This window comes from Hyaena hyaena, unplaced genomic scaffold (genome assembly GCF_003009895.1).
Source record: "Hyaena hyaena isolate Hyena2069 unplaced genomic scaffold, ASM300989v1 scaffold_231, whole genome shotgun sequence".
Classification (NCBI taxonomy): Eukaryota; Metazoa; Chordata; class Mammalia; order Carnivora; family Hyaenidae; genus Hyaena; species Hyaena hyaena.
Window position 1 is genome coordinate 1,159,804 of NW_024080862.1, and position 17,443 is coordinate 1,177,246.

A 17,443-nucleotide genomic window follows, 5' to 3' on the forward strand; every position below is an offset into this window, starting at 1 on the left:
AAGAACTCAATTAGACACTCGTACACCAATGTTCACAGCAGCATTATTCCCAACAGCCAAAAGGTAGAAACTACCCAAATGTCCATCTACAGATGAGTGAATAAACAAAATGTTATATACACATCAATGGAATATTATTCAGCCATAAAAGGGAATAAAATTCTGATATATGCTACACTATGGATGAATCTTGAGAAAATTATGCTAAGTGAAATAAGCCAGACACAAAGACAAATATCACATGATTTCACTATTAGGAGTTACCTAGAATAGACAAAAGTCATAGAGACAGAAAGTAGAACAGATATTACCAAGGACCGGGAGAAGTGGGTAGTTACAACTTGTTGGGTATTAAGTTTCTATTTGGGAAGATGACAATCTAGAAATGAATAGTGAAGGTTGTGCGATACTGTCAAGGGACTTAATGTCACTGAATTGTACATCTATAACTTATAAATGGTTAAAACATTCCATTTTATGTTATGTACTTTACAGTGAAAAAATGGTAGTGTATCATTTACATTATTTTACATCTAAATTTTGCTGTAAAAAAAGGATCACTGCTGGTATTAACACATTTATTGAAACTAGTTCCCTACTGATGGACATTTAGGTTGTTTCCAATATTTTGCTCTCCCACTGAAACAAATAATGCTGATACAAATAATTTAAGACATATATCAAATTGTACATGTGTAAATATAACTGAGGTATAAATTTCTAAAAGCTGGGTCAAAGGTATAGACACTCATTTTTATAGGTATAATCAAATTACCTTTCATAAAAGTTGTGCTAATTCATGAACCCACCACCAAGTAGGCAAATGCCACTTCCCTATGTTCTTGTCAACTAGTAACACTAGAAGTTTTGACAGTCTGATAGGTAATTAAAATAAAGAAAAAGAGCATCTGGGTACTTTTAACCTGTATTTCTCTAATGGCTGAGGTTGGCCATATTTTCATTTAAGAACCACTGGTAACTTCTGTCCTTATCTTTTGCCCATTTTTCTGTTTGATGTTGATATTTTAATTTTACTTATTTATTAAAATTTTTTAATGTTTATTTAATCGAGAGAGAGACAGACAGACAGACAGGAGTGGAGGAGGGGCAGAGAGAGAGACACAGAATCAGAAACAGGCTCCAGGCTCTGAGCTGTCAGCACAGAGCCCGAAGTGGATCTTGAACCCACAAACTGTGAGATCATGACCTGAGCCAAAGTCACGTACTTAACCAACTGAGCCACCTAGGTGCCCCATTTTCTATTTTTATTTTTATTTTGAGAAAGAGAGACAATGCACACACAAGCAGGGGAGAGTGCTGGGGGGCGGGTGGGGAGAGAGAGATGACACAGGACTCAATCCTAGGACACTGGGATTGTAACCTGAGCCGGTTTTATAACAGCTCTTCATATGTGAAGGAAACTTGACTTTTATGTATGACATACATTGCAAGTATTTCCCCAAAGTTGTCATTTATCTTTGTTTTTCACAGTTTTGGTTATGTGAACATTTTCAACTTCTACATAGTCCAATTTATCCATCTTTTCTGTAGGGGTTCTAGGTTTATGTCAAAGGTTATCAAAATTTCTTTCTCATCATTACTTTTAGGGTCTTTGCTGTTTCACTTTATGTTCATTTAAACCTGTAATTCATCTGGGAATTTATTCTGAAGTTGATGTAAGGGACGAATACAAGTTTATTTTTTCCAAATGTCTATGCTATTTCCAAATACCACTTAGAGAAAAATCCATCTTTTCCCACCTACCTGGAGTGCCACCTTTATCATAAGCTAATTCATTTTGGGTCTACTGCTAAACTTTCTATTCTGTTCAAATAATCTGTGTACTTATATATCATATACATAATTTTAATTATTATAATATTTAATATCTGTTAAGGACAGAACCTCACCCCCCACTATACTTTTTAGAATTTTTCTGATTTTTGTTTCTCTTTGACATTACTTTAGTTTTTAAAAGTTCATTTATTTGGGAGGGAGTGGGGCAGAGAAAAAGAGAATTACAAACATGCTCTGCACCATCAGTGTGGAACCTCAAACAGGGCTTGACCTGAGCCAAAATCAAGAGTTGATGCTTACCCAACTGAGCCACCCAGGCACCCTGACATTATCAGGGCTCCTCATAAGAAAATTCCCATTGAGGGGCGCCTGGGTGGCTTAGTCGGCTAGCCGTCCGACTTTCGCTTAGGTCATGATCTTGCGGTTTGTGGGTTCGAGCCCCGCGTCGGGCTCTGTGCTGCCAGCTCAGAGCCTGGAGCCTGTTTCAGAGTCTGTGTCTCCCTCTCTCTCTAACTCTCCCCTGCTCATGCTGTCTCTCTCTCTCTCCTAGAAATAAATAAAAATATTAAAAAAAAAAAAAAAGAAAATTCCCATTGATACATATATTGGGATCACATTAAAGATTAAATTAGGGAGAATCAACATCTCTATGATGTTGAGACTTCTTATTCAAGTACATGGTATGCTTTTCAATTTGTTCAAGCATTCCCTTTTAAGTGCATTAAAAACAGCATTTAAAAACTTTCTCTAGGGGCGGCTGGGTGACTCAGTCGGTTAAGTGTCCGACTTCGGCTCAGGTCACGATCCACGATTCATGGGCTTGAGTCCTGTGTCGGGCTCTGTGCTGACAGCTACCTCAGAGCCTGGAGCCTGTCTTCAGATTCTGTATCTCCCTCTTTCCTTCTCTCTCTCTGACCCTCCCCTGCTCATGCTGTCTCCCTCTCTCTCTCAAAAATAAATAAAACATTAAAAAACATTAAAAATAAAAAAATAAAAACTTTCTTTATATAGATGTGGCATGTATCTTGTTAAATTTATCCCAAAGTATTTTATCTTTTCATTTTTATTGAATCTCTTAAGGCAGTTGCTTTGTTATCCATGTTACACTCAATCTTATCTGACTTCTCTTAATTTAATTTTTGAATGTTTATTTTTGAGGGAGAGAAAGACAGAGTGTGAGCAGGGGAGGGGAAGAGAAAGAGGGAGATACAGATCCAAAGCAGGCTCCAGGCTCTGAGCTGTCAGCACAGATTCTGACGTGGGTTCGAACTCGCGAGCCACAAGATTATGATCTGAGCTGAAGTTGGACACTTAACCAACTGAGCCACCCACGTGCTCCAAATTTTTTATTTTTCTAAAGGTTTTTATTTTTAGAGAGTGTGCAGGGGAGGGGAGAGATGGAGAGAAAGAACCCCAAGCAGGTTCTACACTGTCAGTGCAGAGCGCCACGTGGGGCTCAATCCCACAACTGTGAGATCATGACCTGAGCCGAAATCAAGAGTTGAATGCTTAACCAACTGAGCCACCTGGGAGCCCCCAATTTTCTCCTATTGTGGAGTAATTCCTAGTTGATCTTCTTGAATTATCACCTCCTTAATTTCCTCACTGTAGATTTTGTTTCTTACTTTCAACTGTGCTGGCTAGTACCTCCAGAATATGGTTAAATAACAATGATAAGAACACCCTGATTTTGCTCCTGACTTTAACAGAAGTGTTCATAGCTAATAACTTATTAAACATTTACATGCAAAATAGCTAAAACATGTAAAAACAGGCCAGAAACATTTTAGAAGCTTAAAAGAGCTATAATTACTATCGCTGCCTTGGACTTATAGCACTTGACTTATACGATCCAAATTCTTTTCAATTCAGAAGAGGCATACTTACTATTTTCCTTTTTTCACAGAAGGAAAAAGAGATTTGGAAAAGGTAAGAATTGTGCTCACATCTAAAGAGTAAAATTGACTGGTAGCCCTAGAACGGATGTGGTCTCTCTGTGCTGACCTGGGCTTCCTTCCAGGCCCTTAGAAGACGTGGAAAAGATGACAGCTTAGGAAGCTTCATTTAAAAAGTTTTTAAAATGTTTTATTTTATATATGAGAGAGAGAGAGAAAGAGAGCAAGAGCAGGGGAGGGGCAGAGAGAGAGACACACAGAATCCAAAGCAGGCTCCATGCTCCCAGCTGCCAGCACAGAGGCCAACACGGGGCTCAAACCCCTGAACTGCGAGACCACGACCTGAGTCAAAGTCAGGCGCTCAACTGACTGAGTGTCCCAGAAGCTACATTTAATAAATCATACAAAATTTATAAAAACCTGCTGGATTCTGACTGGAACTACAATGAATTGATAGATCAATATGGGAGGAAATGACTTCAAAATACTGAAATTTTGGGGGGCCTGGGTAGCTCAGTTGGTTAAGCATCCGACTTAAGCTCAGGTCATGATTTCATGGTTTGTGAGTTGGAGCCCCGTGTTGGGCTGACAGCTTGGAGTCTGGAGCCTGCTTCGGATTCTGTGTCTTCCCCTCTCTCTGCTCCTCCCCTGCTGATGCTTGGTCTCTCTCTTTCACTCTCAAAAATAAACATTGCAAAAAAATTTATAATACATAATGAATCACTTCATTTATTTCCTCTTCTTTAATTTCATTCAATTATTTCCTCAGAGGGGTGTGTGTGTGTGTGTGTGTGTGTGTGTGTGTGTGTTTGTTTACAGGAGTCTCATACATTTAAAACATTTTTTTATTTATTTATCCGAGCTGTCATCACAGAGCCCAATGTGGGGCTCGAACTCTCGAGCCATGAAGATCATGACCTGAGCCAGCTGGACACTTAGTCGATTGAGCCACCTAGGCGACACTAGTCTTATACATCTCTTTTAAAGATTTATACCTAGGTATTTAATGTAAATGTATATTTTTAAACTTCAACTTTCTGTTCATTGATGGTAAATAAAGGTATAGATAATCTTGATATTTTCATTTATTAATTCTAAATGTTTGCGATAGAATGTACACGAGTGGGGGAGCGGCAGAAAGGGAGAGAGAACCCTAAGCAAATCATGACGTGATCCAAAAGCAAGAGTCAGATGTTTAATTGACTGAGCCACCCAGGTGTCCCTCATTTATTAATTCTAATAGTTTATCCAAATACCTTTTCAATTTTTTTATGTACCTAATAATCTCTTTGCTAAGCCTGATCCTTTTTATTTTTCCTTTCTAATCTTTAAAAACCTTTTATTTTTCTTACCTTATTAAGAACAGTTTTCAATTAATGCAGCATTAAAAAAAATCTACTACGAAGAAAACAGAACCAGCAAATACATTAGGAATGGACATGTTTCAGAAACCCAGGTTCCTGGAAATTTTATGATCCAAGTGCCTGAGAACAGAGGCACTTTCTGTCAGGTGTGGCCATATTTATTTCTAAAAGCAACTTCTCTGTGGCTGTTTGATTACCATTTAAGTTACTGAAGGGAATGAACAAAAAGCCTATGTATAACAGTTAACAGAACAGAACTGTCTCCTGAATGAAATCTGCCCATCAGATCTATATGACAGAAGATGAGAAATGCACAAGCCGGGCTGAAATCCCATTTTGTGACCACTAGATGCATTTCCTTTTGGGTTTTTTCTCAAGATGAAGTAACCATACATCTCACTGCTTGCCTGGTATCCTGCCTAATAATACTAGCACCTCCTTTCATTCTCAAATGTGCTCCAAACACCAGTACAGAAATAGAAGTGAAAAGACATGGGTTTGGTTTTGGCCCATGTATTGGACAGTAACTTCACTTTTCTGAGAATGACAGCATCTTTCATACGGGGTCATGGTGAGATATAAATGAGATCCTAGATATGTGGTTTATAAACTACAGAGCTCAACAAATTCTACTAGGCATCTATAAAAAGGAATTACTCCAAATAATGTCAGTGAAAATAGTGAAGTAGGAAGATTCGAGGGCCATTCCCTCACAGAAACATGGAGAAAAGCCCACAAAAACTGTCAGAATCAACATTATTAGAACTCTGCAAAACAACCAAACAACAAACAACAAAGGTGTTTACAACGACTACACGAATGTTTAATCAAGGGAAAAAAAGTGACTGAAAGCAGGAGAGCTTTGTGGCATTTTAATTTATCCTTGCCCACCCTCTCTGGACAGCCCACACTGTGAGTTTCTGGTGCTGGAGGGGGCAGAGCAGTCCTTATTTTCAAAGAACCATGGCTATCTGTTTTGACCATCATGGGTGGCTTCCTGAGGCACTAGCGCAAAGGTCTGGCCTCTATGTCACCTAACTGAGAATGCTCTCAGGGCAGGGAAGTGGCTACCATACTTCTGTTGAAAGATCTGAAGGAGAATGAACCAGATGCTGCCAGACAGAGCAAAGGTTATCAGTTGGGGCAAAGAGCAGAAATGTCAAAAAGCCTCGCAGAAAAAGCTGGGCAGTAAGATGCTTTGGGGAATAAGTTTGTTTTTTTTTTTTTTTTAAAGCTTCCACATATCTAGGGGGATCTAAAAGCCATGCACATGCCACAGCGCTGGGTGCAAGCTCAGAAAGGACCCAAGAAAGCCCGAAACTCCCACTTTTGGCTGACTGTCAGGCCCTGACCTGCACAAGCAGGAAGCCAAGATGAAAGCATAAACTTCCAGGCTGAGTGATGAAGGCATGCTCCAACACAGACACAGCCTCCAGCTGCAAAGACTGAGGAATTTTTTTGTTTTGTTTTGATCCAGGCATTTATGAAAATCTCTGTTAAACCACTAGTTGACCACTAAACTAAAAGAGACATCAGTGACCACACACAAAAGAAAACATAATTTAAAAAACTAGTTTAAAAAGTCACCATATAAGCAACTATGATCCACAATAAGCAGTAACAATAAGCCTGAGCAAAAGGGAGAAGCTAATTTACAGAGGAATCACATTATGATATTCAAAATGTCCAATTTTCATGAGAAGTTATAAGGCTATGCAATGAAACAAGAAAGTATGGCCCATGGCACCTAGATGGCTCAGTCAGTTGAGAAGCCGACTTTGGCCCAGGTCATGATCTTGTGGTTCACAAGTTTGAGCCCTGCGTCAGGCTCCTGTGCTGACAGCTCAGAGCTTGCAGTCTGCTTCAGATTCTGTGTCTTGCTCTCTCTGCCCCTCCCCAGCTTGCACTTTGTCCCACTATCTCTCAAAAATAAATAAAAACATTAAAAATTTTGATAGAAATTGCCAAATTGCCCCCTAAAAAGAGAAGGAAAAAAAATAATAAAAGAAAGAAAAAAAAAGTATGACCCATTCACAGAATAAAAAGAAATGACCAGGAACCATCCCAGAGAAATCCCAGACATTGGACCTACAAGACAAAGACTTTAAATCAACTGTCTTAAATATGCTCAGAGAGCTAAAGCTCATGGGCAAAGAACTAAAGGAATCAGAATGATGGCTTACCAAACAGAGAATATCAAGAATGAGTCAGGAACTGTAAAGCTTAATAAAAATGTTGGAGCTACAAAGTACAACAGCTGAAATGAAAATTTATCAGAGGATTTGAGCAGGCAGAAGAATCGGTTAACCTGAAGACAGGCCAACTGAAATGATCAGTCGGGAACAGAAAGTAAAAAAGAATAAAGAAACATGAACAGTCTAGGAGACTGGTGACACACCATTAAGCACACCAATGTAGGCATAATGGGAGTCCCAGAGGGAGGAGAGAAAGGCGAAGAAAGAATATGTGAAGACCAAAAACTCCCCAAAGTTGATGAAAGGCATGAAAGAAAAAAACCCCGTCAATAGAGAACTGTATACACAGCTTAAGTACCCTTCCAAAATGAAAGCAGACTCAAGACAATTCTAGACAAACAAAAGACAAAGGAGTTTGTTGCTAGTAGACCTGCCCTACAAGAAATATTAAAGAGAGTCCTTCAGGTTGAAATGAAAGGACATCAGATAATAACGTAAAGCCGTACAAAGAAATAACAGTTACCAATAAAGATAACTATAAATGTAAATATAAAAGCCAATACTGTATATTTAGTTTCTAATTCTTTTTTTCTCTTATATGATTAAGGCAAATGTATATAGCAATATTTATAAATATATGTCCATGGGCACACACAGCAGAAAGATATCATCCTGACAATAACACAAAGGGGGAGAGATGGCACTGTAGATGAGCAGAGTTTAATATACTATTGAAGCTAAACTAGATTGCCACAAACTTAAGATGTAATTCCTGGTGTAACACCACTAAGAAAACCACTAGGAAAAAAAGCAATAAACGGTATGGTTACCCCAACAAAGGAAACTTTAGTTTCACCTTTGCTAAGTTTTCAGTCTTCTGGCTGGGTTTACACCAGCGAGAAAGGCTCTAGGGCACTTTTTCATTCTGGATCACGAGTTAAAAGGAGGATCTTCTCTACTGCAGAAACTTAAGAAGGACTAGAATAACTTTACTCGCCATTCCTCCCCCTCCCCAGGTTGGAAAGAGGAAAATGTGTTGAACTATCAGCCATTCAGATATTTTTACCATATCCAATTCTGAAAAAAACCCATTAAAACAATCTAGGTATCATTAAAGTGATCAAATAAAGTCTAAGTGTAAAATACTTATTTCTTCTTGGACGTAAACATGGTGGTTTCTTCTTCATAACCATGTGTAATCAATACAAAGCTTGTGTCTAGTAACATTTTGGAAAACTACTCCAAAAGATGGAAAGAGTAGCCAGTTTGTAAGTAAGCTGTAGTGTTAACTCTGGGCCAGAAGAAATGCAATAGCTGAAAAATAATGACAGTACATGATGCATAGAACTATGTTTGAGAAGCAGAGTGCGTGTGAACACTCAGGATAACTGAATGGAAACCTCAGCATGAGCCCTGCACATTTCTGGATCAGGGACAGTAACATTACTAGGGTTAAGAGCCAAGAAACTAGAAAACACTTTCCCTTGATTCCTACCTAATTCTTTCATACACCCCACACCGCAGCTGCAGGGAATCCTCCAGTGCGTATGCTGGCCCACACTGCTGCTCTGCTCACACCCTGACAGGACTTCCCATCTGCTCCAAACCCTATCTGAGCACTGTCTTAGTAGACCTACTGTGACTGTATTTCCAGCCACCTCAGGGGGCTCATTCCCTACCACACCCTCCTAGTCTGCCTCAGCCACCTGGCTTTCTTACTGTGTCTCAACCATGCCCAGCTACTCCGCCTTAAGGGCTTTGCATTTCGTGTCTGCTGTGCCTACAAGGAGTAAAATCTCAGATACAAGCATACGTCAGAGATAATGCAGGTTCAGTTCCAGATCACCTCAATAAAGCAAATATCACAATAAAGTGACTCAAATGATTTTCTGGTTTCCCACTGCATATAAAAGTAATGTTTACACTATACTGTAGTGTGTTAGGTGTGTAATAGCATTGAGTCTAAAAAAACAATATACATACTGTAATTAAAAACCACTTTATTGCCACAACATGCTAACCATCATCTGAGCTTTCAGTGTGTGGAAAAAAATCTTTTTTTTTTTTTTTTTTTAATAAACTTTATGCCCAACATGGGGCTTAAACTCATGACCCCGAGATCAAGAGTCGCATGCTCTACTGACTGAGCCAGCCAGGTGTCCCCACCTTTTTGGGGGTAGAGGGTCTTGCCTCAATGTGAATGGTTGCTGATTGATCAGGATGATGCTTGCTGAAGGCTGGAGTAGTGGTGGCAATTTCTTAAAATATGACAACAGTGGAGCCTGCAACATCAGTGGACTCTTCCTTTCACAAATGATTTCTCAGTAGCATGTGATGTTATTTGATATCATTTTACCCACAGTCAAACTTCTTTCAAAATTGGGAGTATCTTCTCAAATCCTGCTGATGCATCATCAGCTAAGTTTATGTGATATTCAAAATCCTTTGTTATCATTTCAACAACCTTCACAGCATCTTCACCAGGAGATTCTGCCTCAAGAAACCATATTCTTTGCTCTTCCATAAGAAGCAACTCCTCCTCCATTAAAGTTTTATCATAAGATTGCAGTATCTCACATATAATAGCAATAAAGTTTGAAATACTGTTGAGAATTACCAAAATGTGGCACTGGAACATGAAATGAGCAAATGCTGCTGGGAAAATGACGCCAACAGACTCGCTTGACACAGGGTTGCCACAAACCTTGAATTTGTAAAAAACCTAGCATCTGTGAAGCGCAATAAAGCAAAGCACAATAAAAGCATGCCTGAATTTGGGTGGTTTTCTCCCTGACTGCCTTCAAATGCTTTTGGTGACCACATTACCTAAAACAAGACCTCCCCTCAACATGATGTTCTACCCTCTTCCTCTGCCTATTCTCATTCAGAGCTCTCACTACTACCTTATATTCTATAGATTTAATTTTATTTCACTTACTAACTCTGGTCTGTTTATTGCTGTATACCTAGCACCTAGAACAGTGCCTAACACAGAAGGAGTATTCAGTCAACTCTTGTAGAATCAATGTGTTTAAATGAAAAGGTATAATAACTACTTACCCAGAATACATGTCATGGGGCAGGTTTCTTCCAGATTACTCAGAAACACTTCTTTTTTGTAGAACATTTTTGTGGGCTCATGTTCTGTCTCTTCTGGGTGAATAAAGATGGGACCATAAAAATATGCAGCTCCATCTCGGACCCATACCTTTTCAATTCTTGGGAGAAAAATAAAGTAGAATTACTAGGTTTCATTCTTGAAGGATTAATCTACCAAAAATTCTGTTAGCCAAAAACTTAATGATATTTATTATTTTAAAAAAATAAAAATTTGAGAGAGAATGAGTGCAAGTCAGGGAGGAGCAGATGAAGAGGGAGCAAGAATTCTTAAGCAGGCTCCATATCCAGTACAGAGCCTGACATGGGGTCCATCTCATGACTGTGAGATCATGACCTGAACTGAAAAGAGTAGGATGCTTAACCCACTGAGTCACCCAGGCATCCCAATGATATATACTATTTTAGAGAAGTTTCATTGACTGTTTTGATAAGAAGACAATTTCCTTGATGTTTTGCCCTCTTTGAGCACAGGAGAAAATACTCAGAAAGAGAAATGAACATTTGGCTACTCATGGGGAAAACAATTTTAACACAATACTGAGGCATTGCTCCCAGGTGTTTTCCCTGAGATGCTCAAGATGAAACAAAACTAATCATCTGTCATTGGACTTGTCAGCTGAATACACATGCAAACCATCAATATTTGGGATCAGCTAACACGAATGGCAGATATTCCTGTAAGGCAATGGTTCATGGCCTTTTTGAGTGCCAAGATATAAGAGCCCTTCACCCTTTGAAAATCTGACTAAAGCCAGATACTATCTCCCTAGAAAAAAATAAAAATGCACACGTGACTGCTATGTGCCAGGTACTATTATCATTCCTCACAATCACCCCACCAACTTGGTGTTATTGTCTCCAAAGTCTTGTGGTTCCTAAGAAGAAGCAATATCCTCATCTCGGTTACTGATAATGCCACCCTTCCAGTTCCTCAAGCCAATACACAGAAGTCACCCTTGACTCTTCCCTTTCTCGCTCTCTCTCAGACCCCAAACCCCATTTATCAGGAATCCTATTAACTCAACCTTTTAAAACAGGATCTGACCACTGGCCTGAGCCGCCATCATTTTGTTGCCTGGAATACTGCAAGAGCCAGCCTTCTAGCAGATCTCCTTGCTTTTCTTTGACCTTCTAAGTCTATTCTCAACACCCAGTAGGCAGAGCAATCCTGATAAGAACTAATTTAGATGCCACCCTGATACTTAAACAAATCCAATGGTACTCTTTTTAATTCAGTAAAAGCCCAAGTACCTACAGCGGTGCCTGAGGTCCACAAGAGTCGCACGTATGCCGTGGCCCTCATCTCCTGTCTAACTCCATGCACTGCTCACTCTCCCTGTAACAAACTCTCCTGATTTGAACAGGCCAGGCACGGTTCTCCCTCAGGTCTTTATCTGGCTGTTCTCACTTCCTGGAAAGCTTTCCTCCTGGATATTCACATTACTTCCTCAGTTTCTTCAAGTGTTGACTCAACTATCAACTCAGTGAGGCCTATATACACCACACTCATTAAACTTCTGTACCTCCTCACTCTGACCACAGCACTCCTGAGTGCTAACATACTCTATTTTTTCATGACCTAATGTACCTTACATTTTACTTATTCATGATGTTTACTGTTTGTCTTTCCACTGGAACAAAGATCTCTTGCACTAAGAATACTTATTTTATTCATTAATGTACCCTCAGAGTCTGGCAAATAGTAGGTTTGTAATAAATGATTACTGAGTGAGGAAAAAATGGAATTAGGAAACTGAAGTTCAGAGAAGTAAATCATTTGCCTAAGGACATGAAGGTAGCAGGGCTGGGACTTACCACCAGCACAGGATCTCTTGGAACCAACCACCACTCTTAACCACTATCCTCTACTGCCCAATCCTGTACCTGACCCCGTCACTGCTGTTCTAGGCCATGCAACCACACTTCCATCCATTCCCTTGTTCAACAAATATCTGAGCCCTTACTATGTTTCAAGAACTATATGCTTGGAGCAGGGAAGAGAAAGGTGAGCAAAAAGACAGGGGCCCTACTATCAGGGCATTTGCAGTCTGGTATGGAAACCTGACAGTAAATAACATGACATGTGCTCTGAGAATCAGGGAGACCTAATCCAGTCTGGAGGACAAAGAAAAAGCTTCCTTAAGGAAGTGTTAAATTTAAGCTAAAGGAATTCATCATGTGAGGTGGGCAGGGAGATTCTGGGTTGAGAGTTCAGTAAATGGTAGGAGAAGAGAAAAAGAGCTCACAAGAAGAATTTAAAAAAGCATGGCTAGAGACGAATAAGTGTGTGCAAGGAAGCTGGGAAAGTCAGAGGATTGTGGGGGGCAGGGAGGGTGATGATGGACGTGCGTCTTCATCCTAAAGAGTGATGAATTTCCACGTGCTCCAAATCTTTCTGACCCAACTGCATCTTCCCTGCTTCAGTAACACTTACCTGCCCACGCGAGGGCGCACCAGGCCGTGGGACTTGATGAAGACACAGTCACCAACCTTCAGCCACATGTCATTGTAACGGAGCTGCTCAAAGTAGTGGCAACCTGGTTCACCGTTTGACATTTCCACAGGGACATCTTCTTTCTCCTGTGGTAAAGGAAACTGGTTGAAGATAGGCAGCTCAAAATCAAGGCCCAGACAGAGAAGGTAAGAAAGGAAAGCTGACTTCACATTAACTTAGAAGGAAAAAATAACCATAAATAGAAGTTTTGATGGAGATCAGAAACTAAAGGATTAGGGTAACGAAACCAAACTAAGTCTTATCAAATATTATATTTATTTTAAATTTCTAGTTACGTTTCATAAAATGTTACTCCAAGATGCTTTTATCCCCTACCCCCGAAACCTCTGTGCAAAAAGAGCACTGGAGAGCACTTAGCAGCATGCAGGAGCAGACTCACTCATACACTGCTATGGAAGATGAGGAGCAAAGACTGCATAAGCTTCCTCTTCACCACATGTGCTGAGCTCTCTATTTCTTAACATTAACAGTGATAGATTTAAAATTATCATTCTGATTTATTCTAGAATGAAAAGGAATAGTACAGCCTCTGTGACATAAACACATACTCTCAATTTTTTAATAAATTACAAGGTCTGTCACCTACTGGCTACTGTGACATTTGGCAAATTACTTCACCTCTTAGGCCTTAGTTTCCTTATCTGTGAAGACAGTGTGCCCATTAGATGGGGTTGTTAGGAAGCTTCAATAATGTTCTCCATGTTAAGTACACAGAACAATGCCTGACTTATGAAAAGCAGTTTAACGTTCATTATTATTGTTTTACAGTTTTGGCAGAAAAAGGGAAAAAAAAGTTCTGATTTGATGCAGATAGTGGTCACAGCACAAAGTGTTTTAAACATATTAATTTCAAAACATATAAAAGCCCCTTGAGGAAACCCCAGAACCCTCAAAGTTTCTACTGCATCTCCTTGAGAATATCTGAAACTTCAAACAAAAATATCTCCTTTAGAAGGTCCAGTTTGTTTTTATCTTTACAACTTTAAATGTGCTATCTAAATGCTCTTCCTGGAAAATCCTTAAGAATGAGAGAAGGTCACACACACACTGGGTGAGGGGCAGGTGCAGGAATGGGAGCTATAAAGTAACCCCTGACAGTAAGAATAACTTTTTCTTTTAGGAATGGGCTCTGTTCTGAAGTTTTGTTTTGTTTTGTTTTAAATAATCTTTCTGCCCAATGTGGGGCTTGAACTCAATCCCAAGATTGAGAGCTGCACGCTCTACCTGCTGAAGGTATTTTTTTTAAACGTTCCAGGAATGACCTGTTTTGGCCAGGCAAAATTAAAATAAAGATATGAGGAAAAAGAAAAAAAAAATGTGTGTATAGAGAGGAGCCTGGGGACTTATGAATTCTAAGAAAAAACTGCTTAACTTGGATGTAAATTTTTAAAAAATTAATTTAAAAAAAAGAAAACGAAGAATAAATCTATGTTATTCCCACACTGGCTCCCTTTGGTATTTCTTATTCTTTCACAATTAATGTCTCTACGATTCCCAGACATACTGGTAAAGTATAAAAAATATCATGTTCTTTCCCAAGCTCCCTTTCTCTTGTAACACTGTCAGGACCCTAAAATGGACTTTTTTTTTTTTTCCTTAAATGACACTAAGAATTCAATTTTTTCCAGTTTTTATATTAACAATTTAAAAGTTTTATCTTTGATTATATAAAAGAAGTACATTTGTTGGCAAAAGTCAACATTAGAGCATGTAAAACTTAAAAACAATCTTCTGTGATCCAACTCCAGAGATAAGCACCTAGTTTAGCATACATCAGTGTTTCATGCTGTTTTCGTTTTCTCATTCATGTATGTAAAAATATATTTTTCTTTGTTTTGAGTCATGACGGTACCGCATCCCATTCTGCCACCTGTTAATCATTAACACCCTCCTACCACAGGACTTGGAAAAATTTCCACATGGCATATATAAACGTCCCTCACGACTCTCACTGGCCGTACAGTTAGCATGCTATGGATGTTTGACAACTTACTCAATTCCTATTCATGGGCATTTGGGTTTGGTCAAGGGTTTTTGGTTTTACAAGTGACATGGATGTCACTCCTTGTAAAGGACCCTTTAGTACGCCTATATGAGCACTGGGCTGGAACACATCCCCTGGCATCAAATTGTAGGGTCAAAGGGAATGTCATGGATGGGAGAGAAGGGTGCTGCCCACACCCACGCCAGGTGTGCCCAGTATGAGCAGTCAACAGAACTCTTGCCAATCTGCCAGGCATTTAAAAACTATTAGATCAACACATTTTCTTACCTTTTTGACTGTCTTTCCTCTTATATATCATGTATTTGGTTCTTTGTCTATTTTTCTAGTGTAGCTTTTTTCCTAGGTTTCCAAGAGCTTTTTGTGTTAAGAATGGCAGTCCTTAGACTTTTATTAAACTAATGAATATTTTCCATTGTATACTGATAAAATAACCTTTACCCCCCTTTTATAGATATTGGTTTTATATCATGTATAGAAAGGATCCATTCCAAGCTTATAAATAAATATATACATAAATAAAAGAATATAGATAAATAATAGTAAATATGCTTATGTTAGCAACTAGTACTTTGTTTCTTTCTTTCTTATTTTTTTTGTATCTTACTTTTTGGAGTATCAAGTGAGAGAGTATTCAGGTGGGTTTTTTCTTTTTTTTTTTTTTCTCGAAACGACTACCATTTTTTCCAGTATCATTTGATTCTATCCTCTCCTGCTGATTTATAATACTACTTTTATATTCTAGATTTTAATTATAGAAAGTCTATTCCTTCCACTGACTGGTCCTGAGCTATTATCTCAATTTTTTAAAAATGTAGTTTTATAAAATAAACTATCTGGCAGGGCAAAGCACTTTGGTTACTTTCTCCCCTTCTTTTCCTGGTGACTAACATGTTTATCCTTTCATAAAAATGCCAGTATAATTCTGTCAGGTTCCAAAAACAAGTCTTTCATGTCCTTGCATAGACTGTTTCTCTTCCTATAGATTCCATCCATTCCTTTTAAGGTTGTTTCTTTTTTTTTTTTCTCTTTTTAATATTTGTTTGTTTATTTAGAAAGAGAGACAGAAAATGAGTGGGGAGGGGGAGAGAGAGAATCCCAAACAGGCTCCAGACTGTCAGCACAGAGCTCAAGATGGGGCTTAAATTCACAAACCATGAGATCTTGACCTGAGCCGAAATCAAGAGTCAGACACACAACTGAGCCACCCAGTATCGCCCCTCAAGATTATTTCTTAATGTATCTTTGTTGTTAAGGTGAATTAGATATTTTCTTCTACATGACTTTCCTAACAGCTGCTAAAGTGTATTCAACATTTTCATCTTACTTTCAAGAGTCTTGTGAATTATATCGGAAAGCTAGTGACTCGTATATGGATTTTGAAATTCCTATTTATTGAATTCTTGGTTTTCAAAATTTCAGTTAATTTCTCCCCTATTATCTGCAAAAAAAGTTTTGCCTCTTTATTGTCAACATTTTTACTATTTGTGTTTGCATTGGCTACTTTCAGAAAAATATAGGTAACAGGAGAGCAAGCAGGTTTAGGTGTGAGAAACAAATATAATTTTCAAAAACCATTTTGAGGAAATATCCATCTAAAGACTTAAATAAATGAAGAGTTACTGTACTTTATCAAATAAATTCTCCTTAGATCTATTAATGTAATGAAATGTTTTACTGAATTTTCCTAATTTTGACCAATCCTTGCATTTCTAGAATGAACTTCCACCTACTTGTCGTATTATTCTTAAATAACTAATTTGATTTCAATTATAAAAATATATTTTCTCCAAGTGTTTTTTGCATTAATATTCATAAGTTAGACTGAACTATAGCTTTTCTGTTTTTGTCAGGTTTTGAAGTCAAGATTATTCTGGCTTTGTAAAATAAACTGGGAAGTTTTCTTTGTTCTCAATGCTCTAAAATAATTTAAACCATAATTGTAGGTCTCTTAAAGGGTTAAAAGAACTCACCTACAGAATTATTTGATCTGAGTACTCTGTGATTAGCTCTCAAGACATTAAAAAAAATTTCTTCCTGTTGTTGTCCACTTACGTGTTACATCTCTTCCTGACTCTACTTTAGTGACTTATATTGTCCTAGGAAATTATTCATTTTACTCAGGATTTCAATTTATTAACAAAAATGTGTAAGTCTTTAAATTTCTTCCACATTTGTATGTCTGAGCTTAATTCCCTTTTTTTTTTATTAGGATAGTTGGTAGTTTATCACACTGGACTTGTCAAATGATTGGCACTTGGATTTACTTCTTTCTTTATTATTTGGGAGAGAGAGGGAGAGAGCACGTGTGCGCATCCATGCACATAATTCAGCAGGAGAGCGGGGAGAGAGAATCTCAAGCAGGCTCCATGCTCAGTGTGGAGCCTGACAGAGGGCTCAATCCCATGACCCTGGGACCATGACTGGAGCTGAAATGAAGAGTCAACTGACCTAGGTGCTCCTATTTAATCTTTTTTAAGTAGGCTCCACACCCAGTGGGGGACTTAAACTCATGACCCTGAGATCAAGAGTCTCATGCTCTACTTTTCAGGTGT

The 17,443-nt window shown here is 38.5% G+C and overlaps 1 protein-coding gene across 6 annotated transcripts in view; it reads right to left on the minus strand.

Annotated features, from left to right (window-relative positions):
* The window catches only part of PBRM1 (polybromo 1), a 117,312-nt gene that overhangs the window by 17,393 nt on the left and 82,476 nt on the right, over positions 1–17,443 (minus strand). For all 6 annotated transcript variants that reach the window (XM_039243634.1, XM_039243637.1, XM_039243636.1 and 3 more), the window contains 2 exons: positions 12,806–12,951; positions 10,312–10,469 (listed from right to left, as the gene is read on the minus strand). In XM_039243634.1, coding sequence (XP_039099565.1) covers positions 10,312–10,469; positions 12,806–12,951 — 304 coding nt within the window. The remainder of the gene's footprint in view (positions 1–10,311; positions 10,470–12,805; positions 12,952–17,443) is intronic.